The 18,361-nt window shown below is 35.1% G+C and overlaps 1 protein-coding gene across 1 annotated transcript in view; it reads left to right on the top strand.

The window, feature by feature from the left end:
- The window catches only part of DPYS (dihydropyrimidinase), a 108,157-nt gene that overhangs the window by 47,708 nt on the left and 42,088 nt on the right, over positions 1–18,361 (top strand). Inside the window, exon 7 of the mRNA XM_074267199.1 lies at positions 387–529. Coding sequence (XP_074123300.1) covers positions 387–529 — 143 coding nt within the window. The remainder of the gene's footprint in view (positions 1–386; positions 530–18,361) is intronic.

The following is an 18,361-nucleotide window of genomic DNA, read 5'->3' on the forward strand; positions in this document are numbered from 1 at the left end:
ATTAATAGCCCAAAATAAGTTGAGCATTATAGCATAAGATATTAGGTACAATATAGATGGTTAATTGGTGCCATAGATAGAACACTAGACCTATAATCAGGGAGATCTGAATGTGAATCCTACCTGAAACACTTAACTGTGTGACTCTGGACACGTCAGTTAATGACTTCCACTCTCAAGTTTCTTCCCTGTAGAATGAGGATAATAACTGTTGCTGTCTGTACAGGGTTGTTAGGGGATCCAATGAGATAACATAGGTAAAGTGCTTTGCAAATCTTAAAGATACTCATAGTAATATTCTTAAAGCCACATATTTTTGTTAATAGGAGATTGCCATCATATTTTCTTATTGGAATGATTTTTTTTCTTTTTAAATTATATTACAGCATAGTGGCAAAATGGATGAAAACCGATTTGTTGCTGTTACCAGCTCTAATGCTGCTAAAATCTTTAATCTCTACCCAAGGAAAGGAATAATTGCCATAGGATCTGATGCTGACATTGTTATTTGGGACCCAAAAGCAACAAGGTAAGGGACAAGGCCACATACTTCTGAGCTTTGAGGGGAACCAAGAAAAAGAGTTGTTCCCCACTATCCAATCAACAACCCAAGCATTTATAAAAAGCCTACTATGTTCCTAGCACAAGGTTAGACAATATGGAGTCAAAGACAAAACCAGCTCCTGTCCTCAAGGGACTTAAAATTCTAATGCAGGGATTCAATATGTTCACAAATAAATAATTCAGAACATGTAAAAAGTAAATACAAAGGGATTTAGGGAAAGAGGGAAAATGGCTCTAAATAGAAAAATCAGGAAAGAACTCTAGAAGGAGATGCTACTTGATCTGAACCATTAAGGGATGTGGAGCTTCAAAAAAGCAGAGAGAAAGAAGCAGAGTGGAAGAAATCAGGTTTGAAGGGCAGATTGTACAAAGGTAGGAGGTGAGAGATGGAGTGTCCTGTGTACCCTGCAAATTTGTAAAAGAATTCGATTGTATGGGACCATTTTCTATCACATAATTTATAGAGAATCTCAGGTACTTCTGAGACTTACATTAGAAGAAATATATACAGAAAACTTAGGCATGTTCATTTATATTTTAGTGACTAAAACAAGTGTTCTAGGCCACTTCTAAGAAATCAATTGTATATGAATACCATTTGTGATTTAACCAAAGACTTAGAGTACAAATGATAGAAATATGAGGAATTAAGAAGAAGAATAAAAATTGGAAGTGACTTTGTAGGACCATTCTTCTCATTTTTATTTTTTGGGTAGATGAAGAACTAAGGCCCATAACCATTGTGACTTTCCTAATGTTTCACAAATAATATATAATACAGCCAGTTTCTATAACTGTAGTAGTGGTTCCATTATACTTTTCTTGCCTTTTTTTAAAAAAGAAGCTAAACTGGAAACTGAGCATTTGAAATCATTATATCTAAAATGGCACAGTAGAAATCACATTCAGTTTACTCCTAACAGGGGCTAAATTTACCACTTGGATTGACCTTCAACCCAGAATTCCCTGTGTACACCAGCTTTTCTTTTCTAATTTCTTTGTTCTATAGTAATATTGGAGACCTGTACACAGTTCACTTAACAGAGAAAACCATGGAATAAGGACTATAGCTTTGTTAACGTATCTAATTAAGCATTTAATAAGTGGAATAATCATGGAGAGACATTTTTCAGGTTTGCTAGAAAGAAAGTTAGAAATGTTTCAACAAATTTTGTATAAGTAAGTATAGGACCTAACAATGGCAGGTTCCACCTTTATTAAATAATTTACTTAATTGTCCATTTACATATGGGCAAGTCACTTAAAATCTCCATGGCCCCCAGTTTCCTCATCTAAAAATTAGGATGATGATTTGGATGATGATGATTTGGATAACCTCTGAGGTTTTGTTCAGTTCTGGATCTATGATTCTATGAATGTCTGTTGTGAGTGATACTATAATAGGCACTATGAAATATAACAAAGAAATAGAAAGAAAGTGCCTATTTTCCAAAAAGCTTGCTGTTGAAATCCTATTGTTAGAGAGTATATCACTGGGATTCACTTTACATAGCTGATTGAGGGATGAGAGTAGTGACATCATCATTTATTCACTGATTAACTAACAAAGTAGGTCCTGAAGATGAGATCTAGACATTGAGGCAAAACAATACAAGACATTCCCTTTTGACAGAATACCTCTTTAGACCTACTATGAATAGAGATCAGAACATGACTAAGTGGGAAGACCATGAAATTTAGAAAGAAAAAATTTGGAATTGAATTCTGACTGTTGCTTACTAACTAAGCAACTATGCATAAATTTGATCACTTACCTTCTCTGGGCTGCAATATTTTTCAAGCAATAAATGAAGAGTTCAAATCATTTAGTCTCAAGGAACATTACCTATATTACAACTCATACATGAACCTTATTGAGGACCCCCAAAACACTTTTTTGAAATGTAAGTTATAGCGTTGACAATTACTGTTTTTAGAAATTAAAACATCTCAGTATTGTTATAAAAATAACTTTGATTTCACAAACCTCATAGAATGATCTTGAAGACCCATGGGTCCTTAGACTAGACTTTGACAACTATTGGCCAGATGATCATAGAGGTTGCTCCCAGCTCCACAACTTCTGATTTCCCCAATGTGGTAACAATTGTATATAGTTGATGAGCCACGGTAATAGCATGATGCTACTTCTAACATTTGATAAAATATATTAGTCTATTTTTTATTCCCAATTCTGTTATTCATATGAAATATATGTAATATAAATGTATCATTCATTTAAAAAATTGTCTAAAGGTACTAATTGTACCTTTAGAAGGTGTACCATCCATTGTACCAGTTATTTTCTTAATAGTCAATTTCAAAATGAGAGGGCTGGGCATCACTTATAATAGACACAGATAATCTCTATAATGACTTGGAAATCTAGAAGCTATGATCAAAAATGTTGTATAGAATGCCAGACCTGGAGTAAGGAAGACCTGACATAAAATCTTTCCTCAGGCACTTAATTCTGTGACTCTAGGAAAGTCAAGTGTCTCAGTTTCTTTATATGTAAAATGAATATAATAATATCCCCTATCTCTCAGGGTTGTTATAAATATTTTTTAAATGAGATAATTTTTTTTTTGTTTTTGAAATCCTAAAGAAATAATAGGGGCAGCTAGGTGGTGCAGTGGATAGAGCACCAGTCCTGAAATCAGGATGACCTGAGTTCATATCTGGTTTCAAACCAGCATCTCACTTAACCCTGTTTGCCTCAGTTTTTTCATCTGTAAAATAAGAAAATGACAAACCAATGCACCCCAGCATCTTTACTAAGAAAACCCCAATTCAAGGCAATCCTAATAGACTTTCATAGAAAATCCTATCTGCATCCAGAAAAAATTTATGGAGATTGAATGTAAATCAACACATATTATGTTCACTTCTTTTTTCTTTTTTTTTTTTTTTTTCATCCGATGGTTTTTCTTTTTTGTTCTGATTTTTTTTTCCCAACATGAAAAAAACAATGTTTATTATAAATAAATAAATAAAATTTAAAAAGAAAACCCCAAAAGTCCCAAATGGGGACTTGACTGAACAAAACAATAACAACAATAGTTCTAGGTTGCTGTGATGATTTTTTAAAATGGTATAATATTTTTAAAGTATCCACTCAGAATGGAACAAAATAGAGCTCACAACAAAACAGCTCAGCTTTGATTTTAACTTTCTGATAGATGATCCAGTCAGGTTGCCACCTACCAGAATCTTCATCATCCAGTTACATCCCAGCATTTCTTTATATACAATAGAACAGCCACAAAACCTATAGTTCTATCCTCCCTGTTTTTCCTTCTCAAACAAGAGAAAGCAGCAAGAATAATTGAAGCTTCTGAAAGGCTTCATATCTACTGAAGGGCATCAAAGGGCAACAGTTAGAACTGAAGCTCTTTTCCAAATGAGCTCCAGTCTAAACAGCTATGATGGAGGTATTTTCCCACCCCACCCCCTTCTGGGTCTTTTCTCTCCTGCTCAGTTGTTTGGTTATCTTCACCAAATGTCTCAAATCAAAGCATACTGATACTCAGTTGAGGTTAAAAACTCAGCAAATCTCCACTATGAAATCAAATTCTTATTTAATCATCCCTTTGTCTCCAAATAGATATGTGACTTTTTCATCTTATAAGTTTTATCCTCTTAAGTCTTAAAACAATTACATGCAAATGAGCTGAGGGACCACAATGTTCTGTAGCTCCAACCATTAATCAGTTTTCAAAACAATCCTCCATTTCAGTCTGTGTCTTGCAAACTGTTTCTTCATGTTCACATTTTATCGGTTTTTAAGAAGTAAAAGTTATTTCTCTCCCTCTTTTAATCCATCAGTCTGTTCATATGCAAACCAAGCATCACCTTACACCCTTTACAAGGTTATTTAAGCCTTTATATTTATACCACAGTCATTTTCTGCCCTAAACTTCTAAAGTCGTAGCTGAAGAGTGTATTTCCTTATACACATTTTAGCAGTTTTTATTAAAACAAAGTTCTTTCCCACTTCCTTTCTTCACCAAACTGTTCAACCACAAAAGAAGCAATATCTCATATTCTTTATTAATTGATTTTTACTTTGTCTTTACACAAAAGTATTTTTTTTTCTGTTTCTCTCAGCATCAAACTAGTCAACCTGGGGCAATGACCAAAGAGACAGTATAGTATTATATTTTAACCCCAGAATGAAAAACAGTGATTAACACATAGTAGGTATTTTATAAATTTTTATTAAATGAATTAATGCATGAGTCAACCATAGAAGACTGATTATCTAGTTGTTAAATTATCTCAGTGACTTCCCTTGTTAACCCTGATATGAGGATCTTGAAGAGTTAAGGCTATTTGTACTTGACTTTTCTATTATCAGTACTCATAAAATTTTAGTTTTAGATTTAAAATATTAGCTAGACAAGAAGTTTGGGATAAGCCATTAGGATAAGTTTGGAATAAGAGATAGGTATTGGGGGCTTGCCCATTGGAACCTGGCCCAGGCAGTGTCTTTCAGAGTTCAGGTGCCTCAATGAGTTACTGGAACTAGATAAAGATGTTTTTAAATTGTTTATTTGGCTTAAGGAGATAACAGTATTCTCAGAAAGCACAGGGTATTTTTTTAAAGTTATCTTTCCTACAGTGGAGGGAAGAAGAATAAAACTTTTAATCTATTTTTAAAAACAACTTCTTGATATATGGAAATAATTTGGTTTTTATGTGTACAACTCGCAATCCTTTTCTATAATGTTTTCCCACACATTCTTTCACTTGGTATATGGTAGAGAAGAAAAGAGCACTGGCTTCAGAAAAAGGAAGACTCTGTATTTTAATTCTAGCTTTGCTTGGGTGATAGACAAATCACTTCCCTCTGAATGTCAGATTCTTCACCTGCAAAATGGGAGGGTTGGATTAACTTATGTCAAAGGCCCTTCTAGCTCCAAATTATCATCATAGAAGGCTCACAATTATGCCATCCAAGAGTTATCAGTCAGTCAAGAAACATTTATTAAGTACCTACTATGTGCCAGGCACTATGACTAGGAATATAAAAAAAGGTAAAAGGCTATCCCTTTTTTCATTATGGCCTAATGGGAGGGATACAACATGCCAACATCTTATTGATAAACATGATCCATACAAAATAATCAGTAGAGGGAAGGTGTCAACATTAAGGTGTTTGGGGGGAAAGCTTCTTGTAGAAGGTGGGATTTAGCTAGGACTTCAATGATGTCAGAGAAAACAGGAGGCAGAGATGGGAAAGAACATACTAATTGTGGGGGACAGAGAATGAAAATTCCTGGAGTTGGGAAATAGTTGTCATGGATCACAAAAGTATAAATAAAACTGGAAAGATAGAAAAGGGCCAAGTTATAAAAGACTTTGAGTGCCAAAGAGAAAATTTTATATTTGATCTTGAAGCTGATAGGATGCCACCAGAGTTTATTGAATAGGAGACTGGAACAGGGGAAATGATAGGGTCAGACTTTGGTTTTAAAAAACATATTTTGACAGCTGAGGATGGACTGGAATAGGAAGAGACTTGTGGCAGATAACCAATCAGCAGACAATTGAAATAGTCAAGGCAGAGGGTTATATTCAGGGTGATAGCATCATTTGATGAGGAAACTGAATTGTAGAAAGGTGAAGTGTCTTTTTTAGAGCTAAACAATAATGATATCAGGGACTGAAACACAGATTTTATAACTTCTCCCCCAGCACTCACTATACCATCTTGTCTTCTTTTACTAAAAGAAATTTTGTTGCACATTTAAGAAGCTACTCAAAAGAAATTAGATAATAAAACAACAAAATAAAATTGTCTTTTTTTTTAAGCTGCTCAGTCCTTAGTTTAAGTGTACTAACAGAATGATTTATATTTGATGATTTGCTAAAAAGCTGATTTTTTTGTATGCAAATACAGTTGGTATTCTCATGCCTATTATTGTGAAGAAGCTCAACAAACCTTTTCCTGTCATTTTTTATATAACTTTGATGTTTTTGATGTCTAAACAAAGGGACTTCTCTTACTGCTTCTAGTGTCCAAATTAGGTGTATGTATTCTATTCAAGGCATTATCTTCCATAGACAATTGGACAAGGAGAAATGGCTTGAACTGTGAATAATGCACTTACTTCATTTACCATCTATTGCTACTTTGAGGGTATTTATAGACTGTGATTATGTCTCTTTGAGTCATCTGGTTTCTGGACTACATAAATTTAGATTCCTACATTTCTCACAAGTTTTAGCTACCAGTTTCTATAACATTGCTTTGTCCTTTGTTTTTCTTCTCCAATTTTAAGTGTTCCTTCTGAATTATGTGTCAAGATCCAGGTGTGTTTCCCTCCTCACCACTAACTCAATCCCAAGCACAGTCACCCCCAGAGTTTATATATCACATCCCTTATTCTCCTCTGAAATTTTCTTCAGTTGAAATTTAAGAACTGACTTAAGGGAAAACTCAGAGTATTTGTATTTTTCTGGTTTTTATTCCTCTCTCTGTGTTTTAAATCCTTTCTTACTCAATCAATAGTTGTTCTTTATGTAATGATGATTAAGAAAAATTGAATTATGTTTGCTTATGTTTACATTTTGGGGTAAACATAAGCAAAATGTTTAGCTTTCTAAGAATTCATTCTCTTTTATATATATACATATATGCATATATGCATTATAGATATAGGCAGTATTGTTTGGTGGAAAAAGAGCTGACCTTTGAGCTAACAAATTCTGGGTTTAAATCTTGCTTATGACAAATTTTGATTGCATGAACTTGGGTAAGTTAATTCCTTTTTGCTCTGAACACTTCTCTAAGATGTAGGGAAGGGGTTGATTTGCATTGGTAGAAGAGTTCCCTCATTAAAGAGATTTTGTTAGTCATTTCATTTGTATTTGACTCTTTGCAATCCCATTTAGGTTTTTCTTGACAAGGAACTGGAATGGTTTGGGATTTCATTTTTCAAGTCATTTTACAGATTAGAAAACTGAGGTAAATAGGATTGAGTGACTTGCCCAGGTTCACACAGCAAGTATCTGAGGCTGGATTTGAACTCAGGAAGATGAGTCTTCCTGACTTCAAGCCAAACTTTCCCTGCACTATGGCACTGCCTAGCTGCCAACATCTGAGAGTAAAATCAAAGATGCCGTTTCATTCACTTTCCATATATTGCATAACACATTTATCTCTTTATTTAGTCTCCAGTTTATGATTTAAAATGCATTAAATTTTGACTTATTTCATTATATTCAGTTAACTGCTAAGGTACAGGATTTATCTATTAATAATTAAATGGCACCAATTTTCTACTCTTCTTTCTTGCAAAGTGTGGTGCTTCATTTATTCCCCTTCTCCACTTGGGGGATTTGCCAATCAGACATATACAGTATTCCTCCATCAACTCATCAGTGAAGCTTCCTAGAATGTCTCACATGGCTGCTTGTGAATCTTGTGATATTATATTTAGCAATGGATAAAAAGGACATCTGAATAATGATATTTTCAAGGAATAAGCTTTATGTAGAAATAATCATTATAAAAAAAGGAGTAAAAGGCAGAAACATCCATTTTTCTGAAAAATTTCCCTGGAGTTTGATAATTATTATATCTTCATTACCTCAATGAGCAATAATGTTTAGTGAGCAGACCCTAGAATCAGGAAAATCCTGAGTTCTAATTTCATTTCTGACATATACTGACTCTGTGATTCTGGACACATCATTTAATCATTGAGTATCTTGAGTACTGCTCTTGGATTATAAATTATAGAATAGATGCTATCTGCATTGATTAGGGGCATTTTCTCAGGGAAAGTACTTTATACTAATGAAATCACAAGTAGTCCAAAACAAAACAAATAATAACCAAAAAGTACTCAAATATGGACCTGGAATAGATAGAGAGCCAGCCTAACTATAGCCTATTAAAAAGTGGTCAGTCATTATGAATTTTGAAACACTTGTTCCAATTTTCTGAAAAGTCCTATCTAGGCCAAATGTAGTGTTCAGCTCTCTTCTTTTGTGTTCTAATACTTGTTTCTTGCTTTTCTATTTTCTAAAGCCTAGTACATAACATAGAGACCAGTGACTCAAGTGCTAGATTGTTAGGAAAATATGGGTTCAAATTTTATCTCTGATATTTACTGACTGAGTGAGTGTAGGTGAGTTTTGTTAACTTTTATATCTCTCAGACAATTCCATAGGACATAACTCCTAAATCAAAGGTAATTGTTCCCATATATCTATATAATAACAAATCCAGTGGCATGGGGAGACTAGGATGTCATCTCCCATTAAAAATCTTCAGTTCTGGAATCTCACAGACTGAATTCTATCCTGGGAGAGTTTGGTCTCTAAAGAGAAGAATTAGATTCTCCCCTACCCTCAATATCTCTACTTCTATACTATACTTCTATACTACTTCTATACTTTAAACTTTGTGAACCCTTTTTGCCCTATAAATTTTTACATGACCCTGGGTATATAGATATTTAAAACATATACACAAATCAAACTTTACTGATAATAAATCATAATTTCACAACTCCCACATTTAATTATAAGATGTCATATGGATTGAGAACCAGGCTTGGTTCAAGTCTAGGGTCTCTTCTAATGGGATTAGAAAGAAATTCAATGTAAAAGGTAGATTATTTTTTAAAAAAGTAAAAAAGAACCCATCCCTAAAATCAATTAATTTAACTTACCCCCTTTTAATCTAACCAATCAAAGCTAAACCATTAAAAATGAACATCTCACAGAAAAGGTAGATTATAGAATAGCTAATTTTTTTCTCTACACAAAAGAAAGGCTTAAAATATAAAAGATTCATAAACACATACTAAGAAAAACTTAAAACACAAAATAGTAGCCCCTAATTCTTATCATACCAGTTTAGGAGATAGATAAAAAGTGGAACCATGAAATATTTAGTGAAACTGTTGAATAACTACCTCACCTTCCCTTGATTCTGCATTGTCAAACAACTCTTTCAAAACCTATTATTTTCTAGTTAGCTAGAACATTAATTGATCCACCTGCCTATGGGTGATCACTTTTTCTGAAAAGGACAAAATTGTAGAAAACTCTTACTGCCAATCAACTCTGGAACAAGGAACTCCTGGGGTAAGTTCATCTTTCTTGATAGCTGTTTGGACAACTCTGCTCAGAGAAAGAAATACAAACAAGAAGCAGCAGGTCCAGGGCTGGGCTCGATCCATGTGCTTGACATCACATGTATTTGCTACCATGTCAGAAATCACCACCATACCTGCTAGCAGCAGAAAAGGGAAAGCTAAAAGAGAGGCTTACAGAGGAACAAAGTTACTCTTTTTCAGGTCTGCTAAGTAGGCCACTCTCAGTTCATTGTCCAGTTCTCTTTAATGAAGCCCCCTTATAGTTGAGTGTCAATCAGAAACTCTGCTCATATGTATTCTTTAAGCATGAGTTAGAATCTCCAGTCTTCTCTTCCTGTTCAAAGCATGTGTTCCAATGAATTGCTTCTATTATATTCACAAAACGATAAAAATTGAATATGTCCAGCATGACAATTTTATATCAATGTGATTATCCTATTCAAATAGAAAACAGTGTGACCTAAGTAGGAAGGAGTGTGCCAGGGGAGAAAAGAAGAAAGTGCTTTTATTATTGCTTACATTAATTAGTGAGAGACCATACAGATAGCTGAACATGCTACAGAAGTAAGATACAAATAGACTTGGGTATTGAAAGGATTGGAAAAAAGTGTTTGATCAAAGACACCTATTAGAAGGAAAAGAGTGAAGTTAAAAAAAAAAGAGTGAAATAAAGAATATGCCATGAAATTGGTATTAAAAGAAAGATCAAAGATCATGAGGGTTCTAGGATTTTAGTAAAAGAGAGATTATGATAAGTAACAATATTTTGCCAGTGATATTTTGAAGTAGGTTAATAAGATAATGAATATCCATCTGGAAAAGACCTCAGAGTTCATCCAGTTCAATTCCCACACTTTAAGGAATTGTAAACTGAACCCAGATTTTGTTATGGTCACAAGGAAGTAGAAGAGCTTCTATGGACCCAGGTCCTCTGGTTCCAAATCTCTTGTACCAGACCTATAGAGATGAATTGATTTAATCTCTTCACTTCAATGTTCCACGTATAAAGTTGTGATAATAATAGCACTTACCTCAAAGGGTTTGTTGTAAGGATTAACATATTTAAAGTGTTTTGCTGAACATTGCAACTAGTCAGCATAGTGGATAAAGCACTAGACCTGGAATTGGGGGAGACCTGAATTCAAATTTAATCTTGGACATTTACCAGTTCTGTGAACCTGGGCAAGTCACTTAACCACCTCCAATTCTGTTTGCCTCAGTTTCTTCATCTGTAAAAAAAATGGAGATAGGATAATTATAGCACCTATCTCCCAAGATTGTATTGAAGATAAAATGAGATTATTTGTAAAGACTTTATAAACCTTAAAGTCCCATAATAGATGATGATAGTTATTGTTATCATTATTATTATTATGAGCCTCTAGGTCTCATAAAAATGTCATAATGATGTTTATTACTGCCTCTACCTTGTTCAGTTCCACTATAATCACTATTACTGACCTTATTTCTACCAGCTCATTTTATTTCTCAGGCCTGTATCTTTGGCTATCATACCTGCTTGCTTATACTACAGTACTGTGTCCTTCTTTACCCTGGCCCTGGAAATTCTGAATTAGTGCTATTTGAGGACTGTAGGGATAGATGAAAAAGAATATGTTGATCATCAGTCTCTTTTATCCATTTTCACTCCTTAGGATATATATTTTCTAAATGGGTGATTTTTGTGGTAATTCAGCAGCCAAACTAACGGAAGAAAGAAAAGAGTACAAGGACAAACTAAAATATTCTCATGAGATTTATTGAAAAGCTACTCTTGACATTGAACCAAAGCCTCAGCAGAACTAGGGAATGTTGCCATTTTTCACATCTATGTCTTGAGGTAGATCTCCACCAGCTGATGGGGTGACTTTGGTGTCAGATCTAATGGGAGTGAGGAGTGAGGAAATCCAGAAGCAACAGAAAAGGCCGAATCTCTGCCAAGTCTTAGCCATTTTCTTTACTTCTCACAGTCCCTAGAGCAGCAACTGGGGAAACAGGGTGTTACCTGTTTCCTCCACTCCCAGACCTCCACTTTGGGATCAACACTGTAATTGGGGGGATGAAAGAGGGGAAAAGTCTGACATCCTGTGGTTGACTGCACCTGTTCTGATAGAGATAGGGGTCCCTACTGTTCTGACGTGATATGGGCGCTGTGAAACATTAATCTCTCCATTTCCCAGTCTCCAATGCACAAATGACCATTAGCTCCTAAGTGAGTGCTTGGTAAAATGAGGGGATTGGACTGGATGGTCTATGAATTCCCTTTCCAGTTCCAGATCTTTGCTCCTGTGTGGGGAAAGGACAAAGGTCATTAAGCTTATTTGTGCTTTGGATTTCTGACTTCACTCAATGTCTCTGAGCCAATCTCTATATCCACAAATAGAGTTTCTTAATCATGGATCTTTTAATCTATGAACACTTTTTTTAGGATAATGGTTTTAAATGTATAAAATAAAATACATGGGACTACAAAGTAAAGCAGTTATATTGAAATGTAATTGTCAACATGGTTTTATTTTTAAAATTTTTAATAACTTTATTTTCAAAATACATGAAAAGATGGTTTTCAACATTCACCCTTATAGAACCTTGTGTTCTAAATTTTTCTCCCTCTCCCCACAAATCCCTTCCTTAGACAGCAAGTAATCCAATATAGGTTAAACATGTGCAATTCTTCTAAATATATTTAGAATTGCTGCACAAGAAAAATCAGATCAAAAAGGGAAAAAAAATGAGAAAGAAAAAAAAAAGTAAATAACAACAAAAAAGTAAAAATATGTTGGGAACCACATTCAGTCCTATAACCCTTTCTCTGGATGCAGATGGCTCTCCCCAACAACTCTATTTGAACTGGCCTGAATTGCCTCATTGTTGAAAAAAAATCAAGTCTATCACAATTGATCACCATATGATCTTGATCAACATTTTTTTTTTAAACTAACAGTTCATAGACCCCAGATTCAGAGTCCTTGGTCTAGACCATGATATTAATACAATAAACATGTTCAGAGTCACTTGTATTGTCTTGTATCTGTAAGTTGGGTCAGCTACATGGTGCAACCTCCTGACAGTTTTAGTTTTATGCTACTTTAATAAACTTTAATAAAAGGCACTCCAAGTGAGTGGCAGCATTTCCTGAAGTGAACAGATTAATTTAGTGGATTTTTTTTCTCTTCCTCCATTGTTAACCATATGATAAACACTAGAGGGTAGAAAGGCCTGAGATAAAATCCTATCTGAAATATGGGTATTCTGTGACCTAGCAAGATCTTTAAACTCCTATATAATTTTAAGCAAATCATTTAACTCTAGCATCTCCCTCTCAGGGTTATGACATGAATTAAATGAGTGAATATTTGTGAAGTACTTCACAAACCTTAAGGCTCTGTAGGAATACCATTTTTATTAGTTAACTATTACCCAATTCTACTATTCTAACTTATTCTATGTGCAATTGCACAGCTGAGTTTTCTTTTGATCTAATTTCTATTAGAAAGTATATTTATTCCAACTCTGGCGAGGGTCAGGACCCTCAAAGAAGAGGATTGACTGTCTAGGGGAAAGAGCCAAAAATGGCTCAAAGACTGATTGGAAGTCAATTGGAGTAGTAGAGAAGACACTGGGTTAGGAATTAGTGAGATGTAGGTACAATTTCCACCTTTAACACTTAACTCTCTTTAAAATCCTGGACAAGATATTTCATCTCACTACGTGCCAAAATTTCCTCATCTATAGTGATGATCTTGGGACCTTCTAAGGTATTTTTTTCTAGTGTTAACTCTCTGAGCTTATGATTAACAGAAACAAGAAAGGAAAGGGGAGCTGTTTTAATTAACAGCTAGGTTATATGGTGTATAGAGCACTAGACCTGGACTCAGGAAAAACTGAGTTCAAATCCAAAGCTCTGATACTTACTGACTATATGCTTCTGGTCAAATCATTTAATACCTACTTTTGTTTTCTCATCGGAAAAAAAATCAGGGTAACAATAGCACCTACCTAGGGTTGTGGTGAGGATAAAATGAGATGATATTTGTTAAGTGCTTTATGAATGTTAGACATTATTTTGAGGGAAAGTGATGACTTTGTTTGAGATATTGAGTTGCAGATGTCAGTATGGTACTTTAGATAGTTGCAAATGTAAGTCTGGTGTTCTGGGGAGAGGTCAGAAGCAGAGCCATAGATTTAAGTGTCATATTCTTAAAGGTGATAATTGAAGAAGTGGGAGTAGATGAGATCATGTAGGAAACACAACTTAATGATTTTCTTCAGCAACATTTGACAGTCTGAGGGTGGGAGCAAACTGTTGTGACCTCAGGTTAAGAATGAGCATGACAGGTATGCCTGAAGGCTAAGAAAATGAACAATCATGGGTAATATTAATTTGGCTAAGAATGGAGTCATCAAATCTGGGTAGTGAGACAGGTTAGTTAATCTTAAAAATGTCAGGGATTGTGATGGGGCTAGAGAGGGGTCTTGATCACAGTTGAAGTCAAGGGCACATTCACAGTGGGGGAGAGTGGGAGAAGGAATGAGGAGACAAAGACAAAGACAAAGGACTCCTGGCCAATCTTAAGACAGTTTTAGGTTTATCAAAGTAACTTTAATAAAAAGCACTCTAAGCGAGTGATATCACTTCCTGAAGTGAACAGAGTAATTTGGTGGATTTTTTTTTCCCCTTCCTCCATTGTTAGCCATATGATAAGACCATTTAGACCAGAGGTTCTTAACCTTTTTTGTGTGTGTATCATGAACTCATTTAGCATTAAGATCTGTGGATCTCTTCTCAGGACGATGTTTTTAAATAAAACAAAATACATAGGCTTACAAGGGAAACCCATTATTGAAACATAATTATCAATTTTTAAAAAAGATTCCACAGATCCAGTTAAGAATTCTTGATACAGGGGCAGTTAAGTGGTGCAGTGGATAGAACACTAACTTTGAAGTCAAAAGGATCTGAGTTCAAATCTGGCCTCAGACATTTAACATTTTATAGCTGTGTGAGCCTGGGCAAGTCACTTGACCCTAATTGCTTCAGAAAAAAAAAAAAAAGTATTCTTGATATAGAGATGTAAGTGTCCTTAGGGATCATCTAATCTAATCCTCTCATTTTTCAGGTAGGGAAACTGAGGTTCAGGGAAATTAAGTGATTCTTTAATCACTGAATCAGTTGGCTAGTCAATAAACATTTGTTAAAATTTTTCTGTTACTGACATTGTGCTAAGATATAAACATATGAAGATATCTTTATATACAAATGTATAAAAACAAATATAAATATATGTGTAATATACATATAATATAACAAATATATAAATATAGTATACATAGATATAAAATATAAATATAAAGAAAGGTCAAAAAGAACATCCCTATCCTCAATGAGATAATATTCTGATGAGTTAGAAAATGTAAACAATAGAAAGAAGGTAATCTCATTGGGGAAAGTCACTGACAACTATGGGACTGGAAAAAGCCTGCCAGGGACTTGAACTGAGTTTTGGAAGAAGACGAAAAACTAAAAGGCAGAGAAAGCATTCAAGAGATGGGGTACAGTCTTGCAAAGGCACCAAGCCAGAGATGGGCTGGGCTGTTGTGTGCCAGAAACTTCAAGTAAACTAGGTTGGCTGAATTGTAGTTGGAAGAGAATTGCACCACTTTTCTTGCTTTCGAACTTAGTGTTATTTCCATCACACCATGGGTCCTTTTCTAACTCAGATTTACATTGTTTTGTAAAGTGTTTTGCTTTGTCTAGAGCTGTGGTTTCATCAGTATAGGTAAAGTTCCAGTATGGAAATTCCCTTTGCCAATGCAGATTTGCAACTAATTCTCAGTGTATACAATATACAAGTCAACTGAGGGGTTAAGTGATTTTCCCAGAATCACTTAGCCAGTTTGGGTCCAGAATAAGACTTTAACCTTCCAGATCTTCCAGATCCAGTTTTCTATTTCCTAAGCTTATTGCCTCTTTGAGGCTTCTAAAGGAGCATTTCTTAAAAGAACACTATATAGAGAGTAGATAATGAAAATGTTATTATTCTCATCTTATAAAAGAAGAAACATTGGTCCAGAGGTTAAATGATTTGTCCAAGATCATGCCCTGTAAAAAACAAATAAATAAGTTTCCTATTAGAAATCTGACCTAAGATTTTAGAATTTAGCAAAAAGCTCAATTGTATAATTGCAAATAGATTGATTAAACTTAGAATGGTAGGATTGGGTGATCGTGAACTAATAAAAATAGCTAGTATTTCTGTAAGATCTTCACAAATATTTGCTCATTTTATTCTTGCCAACCCCTGTGAGGGTGGGTGCTATTATGATTCCTACTTTACAATAGAGGAAACAGACACAAGTGAATGGTAATGACTTGCCTAAAGTAACAAGGGAATTACAAGATATTGATTTTTTTCCCCTCTGGCTGAGGTGACTTTGCACAAGTTGCATCACTCTTATATGCTCTCAGTTTCCTCAGTTGTAAAAATGAGAGAGGTCCTATGAGATGATCTTTATTCTTGTTCAGTAACTTCTACAAAATGTTATGTAGTTGCTACACTGGATTTGAGCAATTCCAGCAAAATCCTGAAGGGGGTACCCACCACCCATCACTGAAGAGAGCTTACATTTTCCCATCAAGCATGTGAACTGTTATATAAGAACTGGGCTAACCCCTGGGGTTTTGCTGCATTTTGCTAATGATTTTCAGTTTCACAGTACCTTGTACTTTCCCCCCACCCCATCCCATTTTTATTTTAATTGATACTCATTAATGCTGTTCAATTGTAAGTATGTTTGGAGCATACCTCTAGCTTTGTTGCATAGAAAGGAGAGGGCTGGGGGAGGGAAGAGAAGTATTCTCTTTTTTAAAATACCAGATCACACCAGGTGAGGTATTGGACAGGGGGTGATGAATGATGCTGGAGAGTTGAGGGTGGGAGTCTATTAGGATGATTTGGACATTCTGATGAAAGATGTTGCTAGCTCATTAAAAAAAAAAAAAAGTCCTCAGAAAAGTCAACTATAATAAATCTTGTGTTACTGCACAACAAAACACACAATTTGTGTGTGTGTGCATGTAGGACATTTACCTTGTTGGAGTTAATGGGATATTGCTGGATTCAGCTGACAGCTTATTGAACTTGGCACTATTGCTTTTGACAGAGTATACCATTCTAAAGCTTTACCACTGGATCTGGAGCATCAGATTTAAGGACACATACCACATCTAGATCATGGACCCTTTTCCATTGTATTCATGGCCCCTCAGAGCAAAAAGCACAATTTTTATAGGATATGTATATATCCATAGGAGAAAGCTGGCTTCCTGACTATGGGACAGGGTCCAGGAGCAAGCAGTTCAGACAGAAATGTGTCAAATCTGCAAGCTCATTAAAAATCCTATTAAAAAGGATGGCATATAAGATACTTGAAAGCCTATGACAGCTCCGACAATTTAAGAATATCTTATGAGCTTTTGTACTTCAGTATTCATTAAATAGCACTTAGTTACTATAGTAACTGTCCCTTCCTGGTATTTATGAGCTGCAGGACTAGCTCTGGAGATTCTGGCTCATACATGCACACATAAACACACAGATAACCCAGCATGCTGTGTGCACTGCCCTAATGAAGATTTCTTGCTGGGATGTATTCTGTCGAGTAGGCACATTTTACCCCCAGTTACTATATTTTTTCAACTCACTTGTTTCAGGCTTTGACCTTGAATTTGACAACCTTGACGGTGCCTGCTGCTACTCTCCTTTCCTTTCCCATTGAAAATATTGACGATTCTCCAAAATATATGCATAGAATCAGTGAATTAGAAAAGAGATTCTGAAAAGAGGAATGGATTCTTCTGTTTAGCTCCAAATCTTTGTGGAGACTAACTATTACTCTAGGAATTGAAACAAGCAGAAGCAAGATTGTCTCCTCTCCTTAGGGATGGTGTGAGGGGCTTAGGAACAACAAAAAGCAAAAATGTGTAAGCCATATTAATGTGGCCTTTGGGGAAGAGGGGTAGCTTTGAAACCCTCTGATCAGTCTGTTATAAATTGACAGGAATAACCAAAGAGATTTATGATTATTCTTTTTGTTACAAAAGATATTACACCCACTATATTTCCTAAAAGAAAAAAAATCATTAATCTGTTTTCAGAGAGAGGCAAAATAGCACAATGAATAGAGGAGGCCTGAGAACTAAGAAAACCTTGGTTGAAGTCTAACTTCTGACACCTTTTGGAGGTGAGACCCTGGGCAAGTCACTTAAGCTCTCATTGCTATAGGAAATAAGATTTTAACTTGCAGAAAGGCACAGATTCAAATGGGCAGGGGGAGTTTCCTTGTGCAGATAATTACAGATCTGGTGCAGAAAAAAGAATCTTAAGATCTGTCAGAAGATGATGAGAGGAAAAGAAGTAAGAGTAGAAAGAAAAGGAAGACAGTAACAAAAAGTGACAGAGAGACAGACAAAGAGGAACAGAGAGAGAGAGGAGAGAAACACAGATTCAGAGACACAAAGATAAATTAGTTTCTAAACAATTAACATGTATCCTGTACTATGCTATGCATTAGAAATAAAAACAGAGGCAAATTAGACAGCCTCTACCCTCAAGGTGATGATATTTTAATGGGGAAAGAGAGGACACACCAGGAGAGTGGAAAAGATAAAGGGGGAAAAG

This window comes from Sminthopsis crassicaudata, chromosome 1 (assembly GCF_048593235.1).
Source record: "Sminthopsis crassicaudata isolate SCR6 chromosome 1, ASM4859323v1, whole genome shotgun sequence".
Taxonomy (NCBI): Eukaryota; Metazoa; Chordata; class Mammalia; order Dasyuromorphia; family Dasyuridae; genus Sminthopsis; species Sminthopsis crassicaudata.